Below are 25,309 nucleotides of genomic sequence, written 5' to 3' on the forward strand. Positions count from 1 at the left end.
ACTAAAATGGTTGTAATTTTATTTCATAGTTTTTTTTTTTTTTGCGCACCTTCAAAATGGGCAACAGCTGGTTGAGTGGTCAGGCAGCCAGCAAAAAAGAAAGAAAGAAACAAAAAAAACAGCTAAGAAGGCAAACAAGAAATTTTGCCCTAAGCATTATCGAACACTAATCCATGCATGTATGAGCATATTATGTACATTCAAGGATAATGGCTACTCCACCTTTTCCATAGTTGCCCAGTTTGTATGCCATGACAGGCCGCGCCAACTTTATTACTTTCAGCTGACTCATGTGAGACAAGAAGAAGAAGAAGTGGAATACGAAGGGAAGGGGGGAGGGCAACGGAAAATAGAAAAGAAAGTGAAACTCATGCAAAAGGTTGACTTGATTTATAGCCAACACAGGACGCGCTCTTCACATGTGCTCTCACTCGACTCGACTCGCCTCGACTGGATTCTCTAGTTGATTCCCTCTTTTATGGCATGCTGGGCGTATGATGAATATGTAATGCCAATGTTATCCACTGGGTTGAAACTTTGATTTACTAACTGCGAAATAAATATTAAATTTTCAATTACCCCACACACACAAACACACGCATATACATGCACACCCACACATCAACAAGCTGCATTACAACTTTGACTTTTTCCATGCAATTACCTTCGCCCGAATGTCCTTGCACGTGGCCTAAGCAGGACTTCGACAGCAGTAGTCAGGTTCCTTCTAGTTTCGCCTTTACCCATGACCATTAAAGGAAATTGTCTGTAAAAATGTGGCCGTATTTCTTTTTGCAAGGTACTTAAAATTAAATTATTGGACACATTAACGTCTTGACTTCGACTTTGACTCTGGTCTTTGACTACGACATTGACTTTGACTGCAGACAGCAAATAGTATGTATGTATTTAGAGAAAGAGAGAAAGAAAGAGAGAGAGAGACACACAGGGCAAGTAAATGCCACGTAATGACGTCATTAAAACAAGTGAAATGTGCTTTTATTGTAACGTTTGTCGTTGTCTGGACGACATAGCAGGGAACTTTTCAATTTTCTATATACCCCAGCCAAATAGAATGAAATCTCATGCACATTTTCTCATTAATCTTCATAAAGTTAGCAATGCGACATGTTTATTAAAGGAATTTTTGACGTCAAGGTGTTTGATTTGCCCCGAAAATGGCGCCAGAGCTTCAATTGGCCCAGTCACCATGAGTTTCTAGTTTAAAATAAGTCAAGTAAAAAAAAAGATTAAGTAAGTATCGTTATTATCGAGAACAAGAAATGCTCATTAGCATAAGTCAGCTAAATGGATAAGAAATTTCATTAGCACTTCCTATTCGCATGTCACAAAATCGAAACGTCAACAGGTTTTTATTCCCCAATGCAAAAAAAAAATAGAAGGTGGGGGCGGGGAGTGGCGTCAATTGTGTGAGTCAATTGGAAATTCGCAAAATACCAAAACGAATAAAGCAATTGAAAGAAGCAGCAGCAGCAGGATCTAACTGAGCGCACGGCTGACAGGCAACAAATGAGGCGTAAATGAAATTAAACGCAAGCGCGAAAATTTCTGCGCTTTTATTGGATTATTGCCACGTTACGTGTGATGGGTTTTAGTAGTGGGCGGTGGGCCATACATATAGCTGGGCGTGGCATTACATATACATACAATGTGCAAATTATTAGCTGATTTACTGAATTAGCCTTAAGCGAATTAAGTTACATAAAAAAAAGGCCATAAAAACTTGTCCCATTTATGTAGAAAAGAATCAATTGATGAGGAAATTGATCAACGAATTGTTTACAAAGAATTTAAACTGAATTTATATGAATATTCTAAAGCAATCCGCCTGGAAAATGAAATTTCATTTAGCTAGAAGTTTTGTAGAAAATATTACCTAAAAGTATGCAATAAACTTACATGAAATGTTAAACATTTTTAAACTGCTTTTGCCCGCAGCAGCGTATTAACTTTTTCATACATTCCTGTTTGGGACAGTGCATGTCACTCACACACACCCGCACACTCACACACACACACATACATGCACAGGACCAGAAACTAAGCAAAAATGTCTGCAACTGTTTATTGTTGATAAATTGCTGCTGAGGAATTAGTGCGAGGACTACAACTACGACGACGACGACGACGATGATGGAAGACCATGCGCCGGAGCTCAACTATTGCTTCAACTCCATCTCCAACTACACCTCAGGCTCAGCAAACGCCTCCACCTACGACTCGGACTCAATCTCAGTTCCATCCCAACTCTCAGACTTGGCCGCAAAACGTTTTTTGGAAAATGCAAATTTTTGACTGCCGCTCCATGTCCGGTCCAGCTTGGACCGGCTTGGATCAGGATCAGGAGTATGGAGGCCCGCAAATCTTTATGCCTGCTGGACTGCAGAGTGACACATGTCGGCAGCATAGAATCGGAATCAGTGCGCTTTAGTTTTTCTGAGCGATGGCCGACCACAGATAGCCACTTCACACTAGTCGACCACCCAAAAAAAAAAACCAGCAAGCAGCAAAAGTCCAGCTTCATTCTTCTCCCTCCACTCACACACCAACTCTCATCGCCAGTCAGTAGTGAATCTCATAATAAAGTTAGGACCAGGCTTGGGGGTAAGTTTTCAGCTTGTTTGGCATTTATTTAGTTTTAGTTTTTCGGACACAAACAGAAATGATATGCAAATTTAAATAACTGCAAAATGCAATTGAGGTGGTGCGCCAGCATAATAATTAAGTTTCCAACTATTTGTTGATACTCCAAAAAACTTCTTAAAGCCAGCAACCAGGCCTTTAACAACTGGCCAAACAAACTGGCAGCCACTTAACCTTAAACGACCAGGTATTAACCGAGTGACTTTTACTATTATCGTATCGCAAGCGCAAACAATTGCCTTGCCCCATAAATTTCCAGCAAAGTCGTTGTACGAGCATCACATACAATAAATCTTTCTATGTCCATTTTTGTCAAACCCGGAAATGTCCAATAAATTGTAATTTTTCCTAAGCTTTTTCTCTTACTCTCTCCCTGGCTCAATCATCGTTTAATATTTATGTGCTAGTCGATTGTGAAGTTTATTGGATTTTCTCAAAGAAGGACTTGGGACTGTTTTCATGGCTCCTTGATAATTGCAGCTCTTTGACTTGGCAAGTTGCAGGTGTGTGCCTGGAATTCTAGAATTGTGTTTGGACATGGACAAAATTGAGTAGAGAAAAATGAGTCGATTTCTGTTCAATTGGCTTGTTTAGTGGTTATTTATGTCCTTCGCTTATGGAAAGGCGCATACTAGACCGTGACGGGAATTACACAGATAATTGCTTGATGGAATCAATTCTTATGTTATATTAACTTAAGGGTTGCAAAGTTATAGTGAAGAAAATGTTGTGTCCAATAAAGTTTGAGCTTTATTTAATTGAAAAGGTTTTAGTTGATTTTTCTAGAATCATTTAAAATATCTAATGATTGGTTATGGATTACTAAATGCGCACACCTTTTCTTTTCTCTTTGCAATCTACTTAAGTTTTGGATTTTTGGAAATCGAGATTGAAAATCTAGATCCTTAATCTTTACGAATATACTACAAATTTTAATGGGATTCAGATAACCTCGTCCAGTTTTGCTTTAATGGATAAAACTATATGTAGATTATTGGCAAAAAAAAAGTGGTAAGCAGTCTATGTTATTGAAATTTATTCAAGGTATTCAATACAAGGCCAAATTCTTTAGATAAGATAAGAAAAAAGCGCAAGAAACTATCTTAGTATCAATAAGTTTGAAATTTAATTTCATCTAATTTCATAGCTTAGAGTTTGAAAAACTTTATATGATTTTATTCTTTTTCTTATCTTAAGCATTCATCGCTCAATAATCAAAGTAATCAAATTTCATTGTAATTTTATATCATTTTGATTAAAATCACAAAAATTGGTTTACTTAAAGTCACAAAAGAAAATCTGTTTGAGAGTTTCACACAAAAGAAAGACATACATTTTCAAAAATACTTTCAATTAGTCAATTGTTCAACCGTCAATGTAAACTAGGTCAAAGTGAAACATCCTTACAGGATTCAGCTCCCCCGATAAAGAATATCAAGTCAAGTCAATAATGGCCTACCCCCCATAATGCACTGAAAACTGAATTGCCGTTTGACGAAAATGGCACAAGAACATATGCCAAATAAATGAAATTCTAGAAAATTATGAACAATAATGCGAATAATGAAGCACTCGTTAGCCATATACTCGTAATAAGTCTTACAGCTTAGGTTCAATGGTTGTTCGACTGTATGCCATTGTACCTTCATTAAAGGCGGCAAGTGCCGCATTCTCTGCATATGTTGCAGATCCTTTTTTCAATTCGAGTTTTTCTTTTTCCTTTTGAGTTTGTTCGAATCTCGTTTTTTTTCTGTTTGTGAGTTGGATGGATGGCACATAAAAACGTGTCACATCAAAAGAAATTGATTAAAATCTAAAATGAAATAGTGGCTGCTTGGCCACAAGGCGTTGTTATTGTCGCCTGGCCACGGCACGTACACCACATTGATTGGCCCTAAAATATATGCAACACACAAACACACACACAGACAAGTGTGAGAATCCTTTTTTCGGTTGCAATTCAAATTTCAATCAAACAAGACTGCCAAAGCCAATACCTTTTGGGCACATATGCTGACCACAAAAGTATTGTATCATTTGTGCTTTAGCTTCGCAGAGATATCCTTAAGGGGCGTGTATGTGTGTGTGTGTGTATGAAATCAAATCAAAGGCTACCAACAAAACCAAAATAAAAAAAGGGTGTGTGCAACTATGGGCAAAAAAAAAATAAGAAGACCGAGAGACAGAGTGGACCATAAAATCAGATAAAATTTTCATTACCTTATGGCCGCACATTATCGGCATACGGCCATCGTCTTCAGCTTGAACACAATGTGCTGCTGATGACGTTGAGTGTTCACTGTAGTTGCTACAGTTGCCGAGGCTACTTGCTGCTTCTGCTGCTGTGGTTGTTGTTGTTGTTGTTGATGATGCTTATTGTGTGAGCCATAAAAAAAGAAAGGAGTAAGAGCAGAAAGACAGAGACAGCGAGCAGAGAATAGAGATAGAGAAAGAAATCAGCCAACAAGCAACAACGGCGACTTTTTATACAACATACAACAAACGACAAACGGAAAAGTGTCCAACAGGAAATAAGCAGCGACAGAAGACTCGAATGGGGACTTGAAATTGGACTACGGACTGTGTGTGTGTGTGTGTGTGTGTGTGTGTGGACAGGACAAATCCCAGCAAGAAGCAGCAGAAACGAGAATAAAAAGGGTAATAATTTTATCTAGCATTCAGATCAGACACACGTCTATCCATTCATTCACCCGTTCTTGGATTTTACGGTATTTTTTATCCTTTTTTTCTGTGTTTTTTTTTTTGCCAGTTTGTTGCAAAACTTTTGCCAAACATTCACTTGAAATTTGCATGACCAACGCTTATGAATGTATTCAGTTTCTTGCTCTCTCTCTCTCAGTCTCTTTTTCTTTCCCGATTGTCCTGACAAATGTTGGGATTCAATTACAACAAGTACCTTAAAAGTCCAAGGAGTAGCGGTAAGCTTCCAACTGCCAACTGTGACAAAGTGGCCAAAGCCCGACTGAATGTGACCAAAAACATCGAAACCTTCCCCTAGTTAAACTACTTCCGCCTTTTGGCTGTACGTGGCTGGCGTGCTTTTGCCTTTTGGTCGATCTATCAACATAATTGATGACTTCGATTAGTTACGAATTTTGTCGCTTTTGAAACAAAAGCTCAGTGCACAAATCGCCGATTAATTAAATATCTACTTCAAAAGAGCAGCAGCTCCTTCTGTTTGGCAATTAATCCGATGCCAAGGAGTTGCTCGGCATTAGTTCTAGATCTTTGTGTTCAACTAATGAACTGAAGCGGACGCGATAAATGGTAACTTTAAAAAGGATTTCTCTCCGATTCTTATATAAATCATATTTGTCATGCAATTCGTGTTTAACTGCACGGAAAAAACGTAAGACCAAGAAACAATGGGAAAACGGAAAAAAAGTTCAACTTCAAGTTGAGGACTCTCAACAGCGTTCACATTATAAATTATAATTTACGTGCTCTCTATTATTATTAGGAATGGGTTATACTACGTATTACGACCAGGCCAAAAAGTGCGTTTGTCGCCAGGGCAGGCCGTAAGTTAGTCCTAGACCCCCCCCAAGTCCCAGACTGCTCATCATCAACGCCCCGTGAGGTTGGTAGAGCTATAAACACACCAGGGGCACTGTCGCCGCATAATTTTGCAATAACATTTTGGCTTGAACTCCGACACCGTCTCTAGCTCCGGCTCCAACTGACTCTACCTTGGAGATTGAAGGAAATAGCTGCTGCTGCTGCATTGCTGCCGTCATTGTTCGACCGTCTCGACCGTGAGTACCTTGGTGTCATAAAAAAAAGGAAAACAGGGCCAAACAACTGCATTGGGTTTTGTGTCTGAGTTAGTTTTCATGTTCATGTATTGTCATTGCCATTTTATCCTGTTGGCTGCCTGACAAAATGTACAAAAATGTATAAAAATATCCTGCTGCTTGCTTTACCCGAGAGTTCAAAGTCAATTGTAATTTTTATGACAAACTGCTAAGCAATATGAATTGTCATTTCTGTAATACTCTACCATGTAGTTTTGACTTAATGGGAATTTCTAAAAATTGTATGTCATTCTAAAAACGGAACTGGTGATTAAGTAAATTGTAATATACATATTTAACAAAATTTATCACACTCCTCAATTATTTCACTATTGAAAAGTATTTAATAATATTTCTAAGAAACCATAAAGCATTTTTATTTTAAGTCCTTTCATTCTATATCTGAACAAGACATTGTATAGAAAGGAAGATCCTTAGGTCTTGACTTGACACTTGACTATTCTGAATTAATCATCGTTCTTGAAAAATAGTTAGAGGTTAAAATTAAAATAGTTTTTCTGTGAGCAAATGTCAGCTATAAAGGCATTTTATGATTTATTATCAATTTTTAAACATCACTCTCAAACACTTTAGTTTAAGCTGGTAATTATTAAATAAAATACTAGGTATTTATGGCTCTATAGTGTTATCAATTCAAGAAAGAGTATTCAAAGTTTAACTAGTTCAATTTAGTGCAAGAACATTCGTAATTTTCGATTCTTTCTCTTTTTTTTGTTGGCTCATAAAAATTACTATTGCAATGTGTGTAAATTTATTGTTAGTACATGTAACTCAGTTCCATGCTAAAAAATGAAAAAAAAAATGAGTAAAAATTCGGTATTTCTGTCTACGCTATGTCTTACTTTTGATTTTCTGAAAACTGCTATTAAGCTCGTTAGTAAAAGAAGGAGAAAAATAATTTTCTTATCTATCATTGTCAATTAAAAACCCTTTGACACACACTTTTGAATGGCAGCTCAGGCCCCTTTTTTCTACTCTCCTTTGTCCTTGTGCTTATCAGTCAAAACAGTCAGCGAATGAAATTGAAAAAATCCTTTTAGAGAGAAAAGAATCATTAAAAACTAAACAGCCAAGGTAAACCACCCTGGAATGGAATTCACTTAAAATCCTTTAAAAAAGTCATGACTTACGCCACGCCCCCCACCCACATCAAGCAATGCGTTGCTCAGTCCGTTTTAATCCTTTTAAACGGCTTAAGCAGAAAAATGCCCGAAAAATTGTTGAAAAGAGTTTAAAAAGAAATCTGTACCTTCATTATTTTGATGGTTGATTTAACCTGATGAAGCAGTCGGTCTGGGCCCTTTATCAGGCCATTGCGAAGCCAAAAGAGGATTTCTTCAAAAATGGAACACGTTGTTTTCATTGCTCATTAGCGGAAGACAGCGCGAGTTTAATTAGCATTGACATGGTCTCAGTTCTCCAAATGGGGCACAAAACCCATTTTGAGCTGGATCAGGCCAGATTGCTGCTGGCAGTTGCCAAAAAAAATTCTAAATTCAGAATTGAGGGCGGATTCCGGTAGCAACACCTTGGCCACAACTGGCCAAGAGAAATTGAACAACACTTTGATTCAATGAGTGAGCAGCAACAGCAAAAAGTTCAAGTAATTCTCAAACAGGGACTAAATTGGGTTGCTTGGTGGTTGGACAAGGAGAAACTAATTGCCTTTTCGACATGCATTTAATCTCTATTAGAGTAGACGAAATTGATAGAAAACTTTTTGCAAAGGACACCACATGTGCGAGTGTGGGTGTGTGAATGTGTGTGTATGCGGGTTTGTACTCCCTGGAGTACCATGTCCTGGCACCTTTTGCTCTTTGCCGTTTCATAAATTATTAAGGGGTTTGATTTCCACACAACTTCTCGGACACAATACAAATTGTTGTTATACGTTAGTTCGATTATTTGCCAGAAGGTCGTCGGTGTGGAGAGCAAACTTTTTGCAGGGGGTGGTCCACTGATAATGACGGAAGTCATCACGTGTGAGTGGACCTTGCCCGTCCAACTGATAGATTGTGGAAGGTGTGAGCATGCCTCTTACATATCAATAACGTTTTAGGTATCTCTATCTCCTTTCTCTCCTCAAACTCACTTGTGCAGCAGCTGTGACGACTGCTGATGACCTTTTAATTGAAGTGCCAGAAATCGAAGTTTTGTTTCTGCAGATTCCCTTTAACGTTGTTGTTGTTGCTGTTGTTTTCCTTTTGGCAGAGAGGGGAAAAGCCAAGCTATTAATAGCCATCAGGGAAATGAAGTTTTACAGCTTCAGGAATTCCATTTGATGGCAAAAATCTCAACTGGCAAGAAAATTCAACCATGCACACAGAAATTTAAATAAACGCGTGCGGCATTCAATAAAACAATTTACAATTTTGAAATATAAAATTTTATGATAAAGCAAAAAGCCACGAGGAATGCTTTAATAAACAAAATACAGCGAATCTTAAGCCAAGTAAGAAAATTCCAGTAGAAAAACCAAACCAAAAACCTAGCAGCGTCGCGTCGTTAATGAAACTCCCTTTTCTGGGGGAGGGAGAATTGGAAAGAAAATCCTTTTGGCCAACCATGAGCAAAGTTTTTCCATTAAAGAGAAACTCACTGGCCGCAGGCAAACGAAATCAAAAAGTAAAAATTTATGAAGCGTTTAATTGAATTAATTAAAAGCAATAATACCTTGAAATAATTGCGCCTAATAGAAAAACTTTTCACTCTTGCCCATAGATATGCATTGAGGGTGAGAAAATGTGAGACAGAGAGATAGGGCCTTATCTAAGGGGGGAAACCTTTTTTCTTGTCAGAAGAAAAGAATCCTAGCATGCATGTCTCCTCCTTTGACAGGACAAGACCAACGAGTTATGTGACAAATCCTGTGCACGCAAACTCAAGCCATAAGTCAAAATTATCAACAACAACAACAACAACACTAACACCAACATGACGACCGTGTTTGGTGGGCTCGGCGACTCGACTTTACTCCGTAGCTGGTCCTGATGCTGAGTCCTGGTCTCGGTCTGGGCAACTGTCACGCACGTAGGCCACGCAACATTGCGAAAAATATGTCTTTGATGTCATAAATCAATTAGGATTGCCTCCTGCAAACGGGAACAAGTGCCCCAAGCTGGATCTGCGCCTTAACAGCAAACAACTTGTTAGGCCAACCTCTTCCTCATCCCACTCAATGCGATTTTTTTTTTTACTTTGCTACTCTGCACTCTTTTTTCAAGTTTCAAGTTTAAAACGTGACCAAAAATGGAAGTGGCATAAAAGTTGCAAATGTTTGATTTGAGTAAGTGAAGTAAATGAAGCGCATGAAGAGAAAGAGACTCCTTTTGTGCCCCTTTGCTCAGGCTTTTGCAAAACTCCTTTGGGCCTTTTGTTTCCCTGTGATTGTGTGTGTGTGTGTGTGTGTGTAATTATGTCACACACATGGCTTTCGTTTGGGGACAAACTCGGAAATTCATCAACAGAAAAGCCGTGTGTCCCTGTGACATGTGCTCGTACGTTTTGTGTTAGTTTATCAAATATAATTACGAACTTTTCCCCCATCTTTCTCATACTTTCTTTCATTCGCTGACTTCTTGAGTATAAACAGAAGTTTAATTATATTTTGTGAGGCAAGTGTTTAAGCCCAGGGCTCACCTTTTGACTTATGATGTATTGCCAAATTTATGACAGCTGACAGTCAACCAGTCAGCTAGTCAGCTAGTCTGACATATACCAGAAAAGGATGAACAATTAAGCTTTAAGGAGCTAAATAATTTCTCTTAAAGCATCAGTCAAGTGCACAAATATGCGAGAGTATGTGTATATAGTCAAATGTTTTTCACACATTTGCATAAATCAAACAATTAGTCATGCCGTCTATGTTATTAGACCCAAACTTATACTCTGGGCCATGTTCACGCCCAGAAACTATGCTCAAACTTTGCAGCATCATTCGTTTCTGGCCAACCCCCCTGGATAAACTACTCGTATTGTCCACTTTTGGGGCAACAAGATTTTCTTTTGACTTTCGGTTGGTTGTTAATGTCTCCCCGCGGTGTTGTTTGTGCCTCGTCTTACACAGTCTAAAGAAGGTGTCCTGCTGGATTCTTAATTTATGCGACAATTTTCTTAGTTTGCCATTTGGCCATAATAACTTCTAATTCACCTAACCGAAAAGGCGACCCTTTTTACATGAGGGGGTTGTGTCTATAACTTGCCACTCGACTCCTTAATTTATTAGTTTGGGCATTGAAATTTATGTACTACACAAAAATTATACAAAGTATTTGCTTTAAAATAAAACACAAAAGGTGCAGATGAGATGAGTAATAAAGAACTTACATATACATACTAATACGAATTGCTATACTCTCAAAAAGTGAAAAATTTAAAGAACTTTTGAGATATTTGATATAAAAATTAATTTAAATGTGTTAATTTTTAGACAATGTTACAAGTCATTCAAAAACCGCGCCTGCCTTGTGGCCAAATGCGGAACTTGTCAAATAAATTACATAACAAAAATCTTGTCTCGTCTTCTTTCCTTTGTTGGAGTTCTCTGTAGAGTTCGCTGCACTGTCTGAGCCTCTCCCCCAATTACCTTGATTTCCTCCTCTTTGTCTCTCTCTTTCTCTCCCTTGTTGGCCAAATGTGCAACAATTGTGCAACTTTTATTCTAAATGGAGGGGAAAAACTCGTTTTGTAAGCCAACAACAAATGAAAAACTCTCAAGTAAGCGGTATCTAAATTTAGCATTTTATTAGCAGTACTCGAACAGTGGCTCACACCTGGTACTCATCGGCGATTGTCGGTCTCTGGTTGCTTGTTGCTTATGGCTGGTTCTGGTTGCGGCCGCTTTCGCCCGCTAAACCGTATTTGGTAATCACGACGGCCAAGTTCAGTGGCCTCGAATTGTGTTGCGATGGATTTGGTTGTTTCGGCTACTGGATAGGTTTTTTTTTTTCTTTATTCTTTCCACTCCATTTGCATAGAAACTGGGTTAAGCGTGGCCAGGTAAGGCACTAAGAACATCTAGTTGCGAAATCAATGCCAGTGAGGCAATTACACTAGTTTGCTCAATCCAAATCCAATTTTTAGGCATTGTTTAAGTTAAATGATTGCCCCACTAAACCCACCAAACATTGACAAGAAAATGCAATTAACGCGACACGAAAAGCACTGAAAAATCAAATGTCAATCACGTAGCCCATTTGTGGAAACCTGTTGGCTCTCTAACATTTCAATGACTTTGAACTCTGACGATGTTTGGTGTGTGTGTGTGAGTGTGTGTGTGTGTGTGTATTTACATATTGATTATTGGCTTGACCCATTTTCGTTGGCTGTTGTTTTGATTTGAATATTTGAGGTGCTCGAGAGCAACCCACGCCACTTCCACTTTCATTGAAGCGCAACTTTCTTTGGCAATTGATTGACAAACACCGCAGATCGAACTACAAAACTTGGCTTAAAGCTTCTCTTGCCTTACCCACACTCCACTCTAAGCACCGCTGGAGATTTGTAACCAGTTTAACATTGACGTCGCTGCTGCCGCTGCTTAATTCTCGTCTCTGATTCTTGTTTGGCTTTCATAAAAAGTCTTTGGTCAACTTTCTTGAGCTTCATTCGCGTTTCAAACGCGATCGTAAACGTCTCGTTTGTTTCAGTTCTAGCAAAATGAAAGTCGTTGTGTGCCTTTTTCCACTCCTGCTCTTACTTTCCAGTTGGGTATCTTCACTGCCCACTGCGGATAAGGAAGCTCTTCCGAATACATTTACCAGCGATGCCTCCCAGCTGTTAGCCATTCAATTGCTAAAACACAACAAAGATATTGATGCCAATCAGGTGCATTCCCCACTGGGAGTGGCCACCATCTTAGCTGTCCTAGCCGAGGCGTCAGAAGGAGCCACCTATGATGAGTTCAATACTGTTTTTGGTTTCCCCAAGGATCGCAGCGCTTTGCGTGAGAGTTACAAACGTATTTTAGGCAATTATCGGAATCGTGATGCGGCAGTGGCATTGCCTTCCTTCCAGACCTGGCTCTACATCTATCGCAATAACAGTGCTCGCGAGGATTATAAGCAGCTGCTCGAACAAAACTACTACGTCGAGGTGAAGGACATTAACAGACAGGACTATGACTGGAGTGAGCCAAACACTTCACTTCAGCTAGAGGAAGCTGGAGCCGATGTTGATATCAGAACCGAGCCCAGTAATAGCAAAGATGTCATCGGTTTTGAGACCCTAAAACGAATCAACGTGGACGATGATGTTCCCCTAGTAACCACCGATACTTATGGCGTGGAAATTGTGAACAAGGAAGCTTCCAAATTTGATCGTGAAGTGGATGACAAGCAGTATGTGGAAAAACCAGTTGCCCTGGCTGAGGCTGTCCAGATGCTCAAGGAGCAACCGTTCACCACAGAATCCGCTGAAGCTGCCGCTACCACCGATGCCGCCGCTGACATGGAAAAACTTGAAAAACCTGCTGAACCCGCCATGGCTGGTGAGGAAAATCTAGCCGATAAGCAGCAGAACAAACGTGAAGAGAACCTTCAGGCCAATGTGGAGGAGAACGAGACGGTGCAAGAGGATGAGAAGCTAAACAAGCAACCGATGGCCAATGAACAGGTTACCGCTGGTGAACCCGAAAAAGTGCGTCTGCCGTTGCAGAAACTGGAAAATGCCGTCAAGACAGCGGTCAAAGACAGTGCCGATGAGATAATGCTGGCTCTCGAATCGCATCTAAGTGCAGTTAGTCGGGTAAGCCAAGTCAACAATGCTTGTAAATTCTCAATAAGCTCCATTCTATTCATATCTAGGTTTATGGTGCCCGTAGCCTATTCCGTCGCGATGATATTGCCTCGGCACTGAGTGCCAACTCCATAACTGGGCGCTCGGCTGGCTCTAAGTCCAAGATGTTGCTCTTCAATGGCCTCTACTACCGCGGCAGCTGGGCTCAACCCTTCTATCAGCTGCGCGATGGCAGTGATGAGTTTTTCTTCATGACCAACGAAGATGCCATGCAAGCTCCCATGATGCATACCAAGGGAAAATTCTATGTGGCCGATTTGCCACAGCTGAAGGCTCGCGTACTCTCCCTTCCTTACGAGAATGAAAAGTACGGCCTAAGCATCGTTCTACCCAACGAGACTGAAGGACTGAGTGAGGTCATTGCCCAGATGCAGCCAAGTGACTTCAAATATGCTCGTGATCATAGTGAACTGAAGCAGATGCATGTATCGCTACCTAAATTCCAGGTAGAGGAAACCTCACGCTCCGAATCGGTTCTAAAGCAATTGGGCCTCCAGCGTCTTTTCTCACGCACCGATGCCGAGTTGAGCCTGCTGTCCGATGACACGGACGTCCATGTGGACGAGATTGTCCAGTTTGTTAATGTGCGCGTGGATGAGGGCGGTAGTAGTGCGAATGCCTTATCTGCTGCCAACATGCAGGCACGTTCACCTCTAGCCAGTGCCACCGAATTACCTGTACCGGAACCAGAACCCGAGCCAGGTGTTGAGCGATTCGAGGTGAATCGTCCATTTGCCTATTTCATAATGGACTGCGAGAATCAGTTGGTGCTGGCCTCTGGCAAGGTGTACACCCCAGAATTTAAGGATGATCTGCCACCCGTCTCTGTTGAAATTGAGCTGGAGCAATCATAAGTCGCATAAGTATCTCCTTCTCCTTCCTCTCTCATATATAGTTAGTGCGTAAGTTTCGTAACGAATTTTCACCGATCCATAAGCAATAAACGTAAACGTAAACTTCATTTTCCCAACCCGCTGGCCGATTGTGATTTTCCCAGCCCACTTGAGTCAGCAAACGTTCATTTGCTGTGCAATCAAAACAACAATTAATTCGCTTACTTTCAACCCTTGGGATTCAATTGTCTGTCCAGTAATCGTAATGTGAAATGTATCTGGCGGCGGGCATCGCTAATTTCCGTGCTGCAAATTTGTCATTTATGCATTTATGTGATCGGAGGGTTGTCATTGCCGTGTGTCTGTTTCATCATTTCTCAGACAACTGAAGCGTGAGGCGCATCCGCCACGTGCCCTCCGTTTTTCTTTCAGCCGGAACCAAAGCTGGCGGAACTTTTTCGAGTGGTCAATGGGCCACAATTAAAAATCTCATTAGAATGCATGATGTCTTAGTCAACTAACTATATAAATGGCTGTATGGGCACCACTCAGAGGTGAGCCAAGGTCTGGGTCTTGAACAGGAAGCACAAACCCCTCTGTACTTTTACTGTACAGTCCCATCCTGTCCAATTCGCACAAAAGGCGAATGCGAAAAGTAAAACACAACACACACACACACACACACTAGACTGAGAAAATGTGTCTGGAGACGAAGATGCGTGGCCCGGCGCCGGCCTGGCGGGCGCCAAAAAGCAGAGGTAAAAACAGGAGTAAATGCGTGCCATGATTATAGTGATGACGACTTCCAACCCTGGGGGGGAACTAGAGGCGACGCCAGCAACGTAGACGGCAACGCAGACGATGATGTTTCATCTTTTCCACATGAAAACTCACGTAACAAAAATTATGATAATCATAACTTTTTTCTCGGTTTTTTTTTTTGTTGCTACTTCTCCCACTCGTTTTTGGTGCTCCCAAGTCTTTGTTTTGTTAGCCACTGGACAAAGGAGCCATCGTGGTTGTTGTTGGCTGCTGGATAAGGTAGACATTTCGGACCAGAATGGCGTCTAGTTTCGTCTTTTTTGTTATTCTTTCTTGCATATAAATCAATGTTGCCCGATATGCAGAAGAGCAGAAAAAGGTATAAAAGATTTATGGCACATTCTCTCCCACTCTTGCTTTGTATCTTGGTACGCTTAAATTGTGTTTAACATAATTTCGCAAAAGAAAACTCTTTCGAGAGCTACTACTAACACACACAGACACACACTTCATATACAGGGACGCCCACTTTCTAGTAGATACATAGATATAATGAAATAAATAAACAAAGTGGCCATAAATCCATCCAATTGCATCAAAGACAAACATGAATCTCCTCCTTGTGTTGATTTCGACAAGAGACATTGCTCCACGAAGTTGTCTAGATTTATGGCATGATTTCAAGTATAATTACAAGTTAAGTTCATCGAATTAAATTTCGAGGCTAGGCAAAAGCAACAAGTGTAAGAAATATTTCACATACAATTCAATTGTATGCAGCAAAACAGAAGACGCATCAGTGGGACCATCAGCAGCTGTTTTCCCAAGAAAATCGAGAAAACCGAAACAAGAAAATGCTTCATCCTCCCTCGCTCACTCTCCCTCTCTCTTCCACACTCCTTGTTGTTCTTCTCCCCACGGTGACGTTGACATTTGGGGCATGAAATGTAAAGCGGGGATAGCACATATGTATATGTACATCGGATGGGGCACAGATGGATGTTGTGTGTTGTTGAAATCAAAGCAAAGCGACAACCAGCCGTCGCCCATCCAGATTCACAACAATTCAAGTGCGATTAGAAATCATCAGTTTATGGCACCGAAATATTCCAAAATCAAGTACCAAGCACCATGAAACACAACAACAAATATACAAAGACTCTTTAAAAATCAGCAAAAATCTCCTCATGCCGCATGGTCTTGGCCTTTGTTTTGGGTTTGCCCTCGGAGATCTTATCGAAATGTGAAATATCCTCGGGATTGCTAATGGTTGGTATATAGGGAGGACTAATAGTTTGATTCAGCAGCGGTATCCAATCAATTTCCTTAAACCACTCATGATCCTTGATATCCTTATTACCATTAATCAAATTGCCATATCTAAAGAAAATAAGAAGTCAAAGTCACCAAGAATTCTAGTTAATGTAAAATGTTCGCCTTGCCGTTTAGAAAGATCCACCTGCAACAAATGATCGACCAGATGACGTAACGAACCACTGAAATAGGAAGGCATCTTATAATCACATTCGCAAATCTTATTATACATGCTCATCATGTCCCGATTGTGCGAGGAAAATGGCGAGTGTCCAGCGACAAATTCATAGACCAATACACCAAAAGCCCACCAGTCCACGCTAGTGCCATATGGTTTCGATTGAATAATCTCGGGTGGCAAATATTCTGGTGTACCACACAAAGTCATGGTACGTGTTTCCACTTTCTTGGCAAAACCAAAATCGGTAACCTTTAAATAACCATTCTTGTCGATCATAATGTTCTCTGGTTTCAAATCACGATAGAGTAAACTGCAATGATGCAGATACTCCAAGGCCAGAAATACTTGAGCCGCATAGAAACGTGCTTGTTTCTCACTAAATTTACGAACTCTTTTAAAATAAAATGCAAAATAATGCATGAATACGAAATCAAATTAAAAACTCTCTTAAACCTACTTGCGGTGATAGGTAAAAAGTTCACCTCCCGGCACAATGGGCAATATTAGATAGAGACTGTCATTATCCTTGAAAGAAGCCACCAAATAGACAGTGAATGGAAAAAATATTGAGCGTAGGACACGCTTTTCACTCATCACATGGGCCACTTGCTTTGTCTTCATTATCTGATCCTTGCTAAGTTGTTTAGAGGCATAATAATTTCCCGAGGACTTCTCCTTAACCATCTGCACTTTTCCAAATGATCCAGCTCCCAGGGTGGCCTTGATCTCATAGTTATCAAGACCAATCGCCAAGGATGGGGTATTTTGGCTAAACTTCTTATTAAACTCCTCTCTCAGCTTATCTAATATTAATTTATAATCGACCTTCGAACTGAAACTCTGTTGCTCATAGACACCCATTGCGGACTCAATGGTTTAGCAAAGATATACAACAAATTTGGAATTTTATTTGAAAAATTTATATGTTAGCACATTATTAAAAAAAAAAAAAAAAACAAAAAGAGATACCCAGAAATTTGTAATTTGATTGTTTAAGCCACAGCTATACGATGGAAAAAAATGAACAACTAAATAAAATTGGGGGATTAACATTTAAAAATTATTAAACAACTCGGGATGACGATTTATTTTGGATTTCACTTTTGATTTGGATTCGAAATGATCAAAGTTCGATATATCCTCAATATTCGATACAGTTGGTATATAGGGCGGATTAATCTCCTGATTGAGCATAGCAAACCAATCGACACCCTGGAACCAAGGATGATTCTTAATTTCAATTGCACCTTCGTTTGAGTTGCCTAAACTGAAGACGAATTGGGGGGAAGAGGGCTTAGAACAAAAATAGAAAATCTATCATTATTTACCGCTTTGAGGTATCAACCTGCATAAGACTCTCCACTAAATTCTTCATTGGGGGCGTAAAATAAGTCGGCACCCTATACTCTCCTAAACAGATTTTTGAATACATAAGAATAACATCACGATTATGGGCTGCAAATGGCGATCGTCCGGCCACAAACTCAAATAGCAATATGCCAAAAGCCCACCAATCTACCGATTTGTTATACGGTTTCAATTGTATAATCTCGGGAGCCAAATATTCAGGAGTGCCACATAGAGTAGAGGTACGGCCCTCGACTCGCTTTAGAGACAAGAAATTAATAGACAACTGTGAGTGGAGAGAGCCTCGACTCACCTTGGTGAAACCAAAATCTGTAAGCTTTATGTAACCCTTGCAATCGATTAGTATATTCTCGGGTTTGAGGTCTCGGTACATTAGGTTCATGCGGTGCATATATTCCAAAGCTAGTAGCACTTGAGTGCCATAGAAACGCGACTGCTTCTCATTGAATTTGCGCACTCTTGGACATAAAAGAATATGAATATGATCACTCAATTATTGATCATGCCAAGGTTTTAGATTTAACTACTCACTTTCGATGGTAACTAAAAAGTTCGCCGCCATTGATAAACGGCAGAATGAGATATAAATAATCAAAATCCTTTGACGAGTCCACCAGATATACAAGGAATGGAAAACGTGCCGCACTTAGCACAGTTTTCTCGTTATGCACATGTGCCACCTGTTTAAGACGTACCAAATCCTCTTTGCTCATCATTTTGGCAGCATAATAATTCTTGCCAGTCTTCTCCTTGACCAACATCTAATCAACATTGAAAAATAGATGAGTGTTCACTAGAAAAGGACTGTCCGGACTTACCACAGTACCAAAACTGCCATAGCCAAGGACTGCTCGTTGTATATAGTTTTCTAGATTATTATATGGCGATGGTGTTTGATGAGACCAACGCTCATCGAATTCTTTGCTCAGGCCGTCGAGTGTGGCGCCGTAATCTTCCTTGGAGTTGAAATAGTGCTGCGACTGCAGATGGCTCATAATCAACAGAGAGACAATTCATTCATTTTCTTTCCACAGTTTACAATTCACGTAGACAAATCACAATAACAACAACAAGAATATCGAATTGGTAACGCAAAAAATGTTTGATTGTAACTCAATTGAATTGAAAATTTTGAATTTCATAATTTATTGTGTGATTGAGCGAAGGAATGCTAACAAGAAAATCAAAACCTACAAGATTAGAAGCAGTCTGCAGCATTCAATTAGCTGGGCGCGGTCCAAAGGTATGATGACAAATTTCCTTAGACCAAATGAAATGGCAATTTCCTGTGCCACACACACACTACCCTTAACACACATACACACACACAAACAGAACATGTAGACTTCTTGACATGTCCCAGGCCTGGCCGCAAAAGTAAGAAAAATTACAAAACGTCCACTTGATAAATGATGCTAACCAAGATTACATAAGTTGGTAATTTTCTAGTACATTTATTTCTACATGTCAGCTAGTCAGTTGGAGCCAAACCACACAGACCTGACTTGGCTCTCATGTTGATGGACATGTGTTCTGCGATAGTCAGTCTATCCTCTCTTTCTGTGTTTTGTGTGTCCTTAAATGCTTATAGTTTCGAATGAGAGGGAGTGAGAGAGATATAGAGAGAGATCCCAATTTCTGGATCTGGATGCTCCAGTTGTTGCATGCTTTTAAGGTAACTGTCGACCGAAACGTTTATTGGCCATTTTCGGTCATATGTCCAGGCTGTTGTTGTACGTAAATTGACAATTAATCATTATCTTTCAACATTTGCACAGGCATTTACCACCCAGCATTTCATCTGGCTCTGTGGAAATGTCATTCTAAATATGTTTAGGGGTTTTTGTGGGCCCTAATGTGATGGCATTTATTTCTGAGAGAGAACTTCATTATTGATTAGGCCAACTTGAGAGTAGAAAATGAAGGGGTTTAACACTTTAGCAAGCAATTCAATTAAAGAAGAGAGAATCGATATTTTAATCAAAAATTTATGTGCCCAATTCATTTGTTATGCATGTAGGAAGATTAAGTAGTAAATCGGTTGACTCTTGCCACTTTTCAATTAAGTTAAAACAATGCAAATTGTCACGTACTTAGCATAAGACATGTGTCCTTCTTGGAAGATATTACAAAATTTTAGTTTTCACTCTCAGTTTCTAGTCAGTCATCTCATCAGTAAATTAGAAATCGTGCAAAAACTAAACAATTTCATTGAGAACTTAAGTATCCACCCAGACCCAAAAAGATGCAGGACAAAGCTTGGCTCATTTAACTTATAGAAGAAGACAGAGCCTGCTCAGAATCCTGCCTGACTGTCTATCTGTCTGTCTCTTTTGCCATTGCCACAAACGAAAGATAAACTCCAGTTGGCTAAGATATGTTAACGACTGCAATAAATAAGCGGATAATATCTAAAGCAAGCCACCATATATGTATGAACATATATGTATAGGCCCACCATAAAAAGCCTCTTCACATAGAGATGCGTTTGCGCTAAGCGGGCCAAGAGCAGATTAAGTCATACGCACACGTTTCTTGGCCGTTTCTTTTGGCAACACTTAAAATTCATTTGTTGTGTTGGAAGATTCTTTCTCCCACTTCCTTTCTCCAACTCTCTCCCCCACATTGTGAAACTTATGCAAAGTAATTGACGCCTAGATGAACTGTTGACACACATGGCATTTGTCTTGGCCAATATTTGGTTTAGTTATCAAAGCAATTTCTTCTTTTTTTGCTTCTTTTTCACTCGGTTTCTCGGTTTTTGTTGATGGTAGGCTTAAGTAGGTGAAAGCCCTCTCACAAATTTTGGCCAACAACAAATTCAATTATGCTGAAAGGTTTTCCCAGTTTTGCCATCGTGCCATTAGCACTAATCTCTGCACAATCGCGTGAATAAATCATGGCACGCTTTGGCCTTTGCACACTGACCGGAAAATGCATTCAATGTGCACAGTTCAATGGTTGGCAACAATGTCGCCGCCGTGTTGTGTGCAAAAGGTGTAACTAATCCGCTGCCGGGCCATGTGACTTTTGTCATGCGCCGATGTCAGACACTACCTACCCACCCCTCTACCCCGCGGCCAATCTATGAAAGAAACCCTTTGCAAATGCCAACGGTTTTTCACTCAATTCCACCCCAAAAAAGGAAATAAAATCAAAAGGGGGAAATGTTGCTAGATTGGAACTTTTCCACCTTCAATCAACGACCAACCGACCAAAGAGCCGAACAACTGACAGACCGAATGCCCGACAGCTCGCCTGCCATTGTTGTATATTGTCGTTTGTAATCCGTTGATTTGGCCATAGTCGTCATAGTCGTCATCGTCATCATCATTATCATCATCTCCGCGGGAGGCTATGCTGACATTTCGCAGTTGGTTGCCTTCAACAAGGATATTCTCTTTTAGTTGATTGTTCAACTAAATTGAAATGTATCTAAGAATTTAGATTTTTTTGTTAACCAAGAAATATATAATTTCCATGTGCAATGGAAAATTTTCATAAATTCTCCTATTCTCACGTGGTTTTCAATACCTTTCGGATTTTGGATGTGCATAAATCAGTATAATACTTTCGGTAAATAGCAATTTGGTCATAAATCAAATGACATCAGATGCCATCAGGTTACATGTTACAATCACGTTCTATATCGCCTAACTGTATGCAATGGATTTTTGTCTATAGTCTATGGCAGGCAAATGCTTGGGCAAATAATACATACAAAATATAACAATGGATATGGAGACAGCAGAGATGGAGATGCGACGGTGTTTGTGTGTGTGTGTGTGTGTGTGTGTGTAGGAAAAACAATTGCCACAAATTTTAAACATTCCGCTCATAAATAAACATGAACCGGTCCGCTCTTATTCGATCCGCTCTACTCCGGTTGCCAGTTTTTCGGATAGGAAATGCAAAATGCTAAACATTTTTATTGAAATTCAATTAAAGTCGTATTTCAATAATTGGTCACGCATGGTGCGCATTTCCGTGCTCCGGACGATCTCTCTAAATGCTTCACTTCGAAATATTTATTTATGTGTTTTCCAATTTTCCTTTATTTTTTTTTTGTTTTTTGATTTGGTTCGAATTGAAAATGTTGCCACTTGGCCGCTTAGTCGATTGTTCAATTGGAAATTTGGTGCAGAATTCAGTAAGAGCATGCATTAAGTTTGCAAAATTCTTATCAGTTTAGTTTGGTTATCGTTTTTGGCTCACCCTTACCCCCTGGACAACCCCTGTGTTACCCTCTGTGTGTGATTCAACTGGCAGCAGCACCCTTAACGAGTGTGTGCCTCACGTTAAGTGTGCAAAATTTTTGCGTGATTTGTGCGAAAAATTTCTCTTCTTCGTTGATGCTGATAAAAACTTGCCTAGGGGGTGGTGGGTGGAAAGAAGGAAAACAAGATGTAACAGAAGCGAGAGGAGGGTGGTTAGTTTTTGGGTAGCTAATGCCAATGTTGTTGTCATTGTTATTTTTGTGTTGTTTAGTGCCATAAATTCTTTTTTGTACTTGTCATATCTCTGGGCAGAGAGAGTCTGTTTGCCTTGCTTTCACTCTATTTAGACACAGATCATTAAGTTTTGCACTGCTCGTCGGCCCGGCATCTGATTTAAAGACTTAAAGTGAGGATGTGAGAATCGAGGATGGAGGATGGAGAGGAGAGAGAATGAGAATGGGAAGAGAGCATGTGTAGCCAGCAAGCAATATTTATCAAAATGTCAATTGCTGTTGCAGGCGACTGTCATGGATCTTTAATTTTAGTTGGCAAATGCATCCTCTTCAATTAACGAGGCGTTGATGGAATATAAGCGAAAATGAAAAAAAAGAAAAACCTAAAATCTTAATTGGTAGTGCAAAATGAAAATTTCCAATTTATTAGGAAATGTATATAAACTTATTTCAGGCCTAGAATACCTACGTGTTTATCTTTAATGGGTAGGGCAAATTAAAATTTCTAAATTCTTTCATATTGCCGTGCGAAAAATGATCTTTATGTAAAACATTCTGTTAAACAAATAATCAACCTGACGACCAATGATCAAAGCAGACAAAAAAAGATGAACAAGATGATCATGATTTAGATAATGATTATGATCCAAATGGCGAGAATGCGACAACTCTTGGCCTCCTCAGATCTCCGCTAGATGCCAGCATATTTTTACATCCCCAAGCATTCTATTTTGACAGGCATGCGATTTGCACGCTTAATTGAGACAGGTGCATCGAGAGAGGGAGCCAGGAGGAAAAGAAGTAGGAGAAGGAGATGTACACTTGCACGGGAAGTGCGGCCAAAGTGCTACACATGTTTGCTGCTGTTGCACAAACTGAGAGATTTATCATCATGCCACGTGTGTCTGCAACCTATGTGTGTCGCCCTCGGTTGCATTTTTTTTCACGGGAAAAGCCCGCGACGCACGCCAAATGCAAAATTAACAACCTAATTAATACCTAGGCGGATCCACACCACCCACCCATCTACCTTTCAAAACGTTTTATGGCCCAGGCAGCTGTTCCACAAACAACCAAAAAGAAACTTTCCTTTAAGAGCTAAAGATACTTTTAAATCATGCCAATACGAGGGCTCTAAGATCAGCAATAGAAGAGGAATATTTCTTTAATCTGGTTTAGTCTACAGAAAACTTCTTCAGTTACCCTCGCACCTCGCCATAGCTATTGGGCAACTATCTATTTTGGCCTTCTCCTCTTGAAATTGCTGTAAAGTGAGTGCAGCTAGCTAGCTGGCGAGTTGTGTGTTTTGTTTTAATTGGGATCCTATGAATGCTTCTTTCTTTTGTTTTTTGTCTAACGAAAATATGCGAGAAAACTGGGGAACCGCAAACTAGGAGTAACTAACGACCAGCGGGCGGCCGCTGTCAAAGTCAGCTGCTGCTGCTGCTGCTACTGCTTTTTCTACTTTTGCTGTTGCTGCTCTTGGCTAAAAATTCCAAATTGACTGCCAATCCCCCCAATAGATTCGAAACTCGAATATTGAAGGCGCTTGCGGTTGGGGCATCACTTCAATTTTAGCATTTTCACTGGACGTTTATTGAACATTTTTACTTGTGGTTAGCAAACTGGCTGGTAGTCTGGCTAGATGAGTTTACATAGAGAAAATGATGGTGGCTAGCAGCCACTTTTTATTAATTTATTTTTTTTCTTTTTGTCTTTACGTTGTGCCAGGCTAGGCGAGGCGAGCTCATCTCAATTTCACGGATGGCATTAAATGCAAATCGCTGCAAATGGGATTTATTCAAGGAGGCCAAAGAAATTGGCCAAAAATGCGTTAAATGCAAATTGGATAAGATGTCGTGTCGTTGGTTGAATGTTGCATGTGGTTGCCAAAAGAAAAAAAAAACCCACGAATGGAATAGAAAGAATGAAGAAGAAAAGACACAGATATCCTTGCGGATATCCTTCGCCTCGCCTATCACATGGCTGCGTTTCGTGTTCATTTCGAAATGAAAGCAGCGGCGGCGTCGGCGACAAAACTTTAAAGTGGATTACGTTTGCCAAGCATATCAAGCAGGAGAGTGCCGCCTTTCCATCTCAGCCCAGGCCAGCCCAGTTCAAGCTCAGTTCAGTTCAGTTTCAGTTTGCTGTACTTCTGCTATCTCCTGCCGTATGTCCTTCACGTCGTGCGTTTTCAGCCAACATAAATCCGTGAGTTTTTGCTAGCAAAATTTATGGCGCTCGCGACACTCTGGCAACTTTGGTGGCAAAGCATGAGGCATCAGAGGCATTGTTGTATTTATGACCGCGACATGACCTGCTCACATAAATGGCCAAATCCTCCACTTGGTCCTGATCCCTGTCTCTGGGTTCTGGGTTCATGGGTTACATGAGTGGGAGCCGCATGTAGATAGCTAAAAGTGTTGCCCGTACGTGAGCCGCAAACCTCAAAAGAGAGACTGCTGCGGAAATTGGATTTACTTGGGAAAATGTTGAAATCAGAATCAAGTCTTAAATCTGCACGCCCGTCAATTTGTTTTTAATCGAAATTTATGTGACCTCTTCTAATGAGGAAAACGCGAGCTAAGAAGAAACAAGCCAAACAGAAGCCTCTGATCTCTCTATTGGCAGTTTGCCCCAAATTTCAATAGAAGTTAATTAGGCGTAACGGTTACAGTTGCGATTCAAAAAAAATAGCAAGGAAAACTACTCCTTGGACGCTTTTGCGGAAAATGAATTCAACCGGATGCATAACGTCTCTGCTCTGTCCAGGATGTCAATTGTGAGTGGGTTTTGGGCATTCTGCTTATGACTGCAGAATCATCCATGAGCCATTGTTTGCCCAATATCTTAAATGGCCAAATGGCCAAGCGGACAACGTAGCCATAATTGTTGTTATGTTAATGAGTGTATACAGAGGGAGATATTAATTCTATTTTTGGGGGTTGATTGCCTCTTGACCATAAAGCCATCGGCCATGTAGTTTAGCCATTGATTTTTTTTTCTTATACGTTCTGCCATACTTTGTATATGTGTTTGCTCTGCGACTTTGCATAAAAATGGATGAGTATACCAATGAGATGGGAATAAATTGGCCAAGCACATT

At 40.1% G+C, this 25,309-nt stretch overlaps 3 protein-coding genes across 5 annotated transcripts; 1 reads left to right on the plus strand and 2 right to left on the minus strand.

Moving 5' to 3' along the window:
• The first annotated feature begins 12,125 nt into the window (after nt 1–12,125).
• On the plus strand, nt 12,126–14,239 carry LOC6651176. The gene is made up of 2 exons (XM_002073462.2): nt 12,126–13,244; nt 13,304–14,239. The coding sequence occupies exons 1-2, from the start codon at nt 12,159–12,161 to the stop codon at nt 14,147–14,149; spliced, it is 1,932 nt and encodes a 643-aa protein (XP_002073498.1). The 5' UTR covers nt 12,126–12,158; the 3' UTR covers nt 14,150–14,239.
• A 1,276-nt stretch (nt 14,240–15,515) lies between these two features.
• LOC6651177 (cAMP-dependent protein kinase catalytic subunit 2) lies at nt 15,516–17,382 on the minus strand. The gene is made up of 3 exons (XM_002073463.4): nt 16,843–17,382; nt 16,333–16,776; nt 15,516–16,270 (listed from the first exon to the last, which is right to left on the minus strand). Exons 1-3 carry the CDS (start codon nt 17,244–17,246, stop codon nt 16,054–16,056), a joined length of 1,065 nt encoding a protein of 354 aa, XP_002073499.1. The 5' UTR covers nt 17,247–17,382; the 3' UTR covers nt 15,516–16,053.
• Nucleotides 17,383–17,437: 55 nt separating this feature from the next.
• On the minus strand, nt 17,438–18,855 carry LOC6651178 (cAMP-dependent protein kinase catalytic subunit 2). 3 transcript variants are annotated; one of them, XM_002073464.4, is made up of 5 exons: nt 18,572–18,855; nt 18,285–18,514; nt 18,046–18,211; nt 17,714–17,991; nt 17,438–17,652 (listed from the first exon to the last, which is right to left on the minus strand). In XM_002073464.4, the coding sequence occupies exons 1-5, from the start codon at nt 18,746–18,748 to the stop codon at nt 17,439–17,441; spliced, it is 1,065 nt and encodes a 354-aa protein (XP_002073500.1). In that variant the 5' UTR covers nt 18,749–18,855; the 3' UTR covers nt 17,438. The 3 variants fall into 3 exon arrangements, with proteins under 3 accessions (XP_002073500.1, XP_023036214.1, XP_023036213.1); XM_023180445.2 differs by having other exon boundaries at nt 17,555–17,647; XM_023180446.2 differs by lacking the exon at nt 18,572–18,855 and having other exon boundaries at nt 18,046–18,209; nt 18,285–18,376.
• Between the last annotated feature and the right edge of the window lie 6,454 nt (nt 18,856–25,309).

This window comes from Drosophila willistoni, chromosome 3R (genome assembly GCF_018902025.1).
Source record: "Drosophila willistoni isolate 14030-0811.24 chromosome 3R, UCI_dwil_1.1, whole genome shotgun sequence".
Taxonomy (NCBI): Eukaryota; Metazoa; Arthropoda; class Insecta; order Diptera; family Drosophilidae; genus Drosophila; species Drosophila willistoni.

Excerpts from the sequence above, each read along its gene's own strand:
- LOC6651176 (XM_002073462.2), top strand. The coding sequence starts at position 12,159 with ATGAAAGTCGTTGTGTGCCTTTTTCCACTCCTGCTCTTACTTTCCAGT. Across the intron at positions 13,245-13,303 it reads ATCTAAGTGCAGTTAGTCGG|GTTTATGGTGCCCGTAGCCT; the intron begins GTAAGCCAAGTC and ends ATTCATATCTAG.
- LOC6651177 (XM_002073463.4), bottom strand. The coding sequence starts at position 17,246 with ATGGGTGTCTATGAGCAACAGAGTTTCAGTTCGAAGGTCGATTATAAA. Across the intron at positions 16,777-16,842 it reads CTTTTTACCTATCACCGCAA|AGTTCGTAAATTTAGTGAGA; the intron begins GTAGGTTTAAGA and ends TTATTTTAAAAG. Across the intron at positions 16,271-16,332 it reads CAGGTGGATCTTTCTAAACG|ATATGGCAATTTGATTAATG; the intron begins GCAAGGCGAACA and ends TATTTTCTTTAG.
- LOC6651178 (XM_002073464.4), bottom strand. The coding sequence starts at position 18,748 with ATGAGCCATCTGCAGTCGCAGCACTATTTCAACTCCAAGGAAGATTAC. Across the intron at positions 18,515-18,571 it reads ATGGCAGTTTTGGTACTGTG|ATGTTGGTCAAGGAGAAGAC; the intron begins GTAAGTCCGGAC and ends AATGTTGATTAG. Across the intron at positions 17,992-18,045 it reads CAGATTTTGGTTTCACCAAG|CGAGTCGAGGGCCGTACCTC; the intron begins GTGAGTCGAGGC and ends TTGTCTCTAAAG.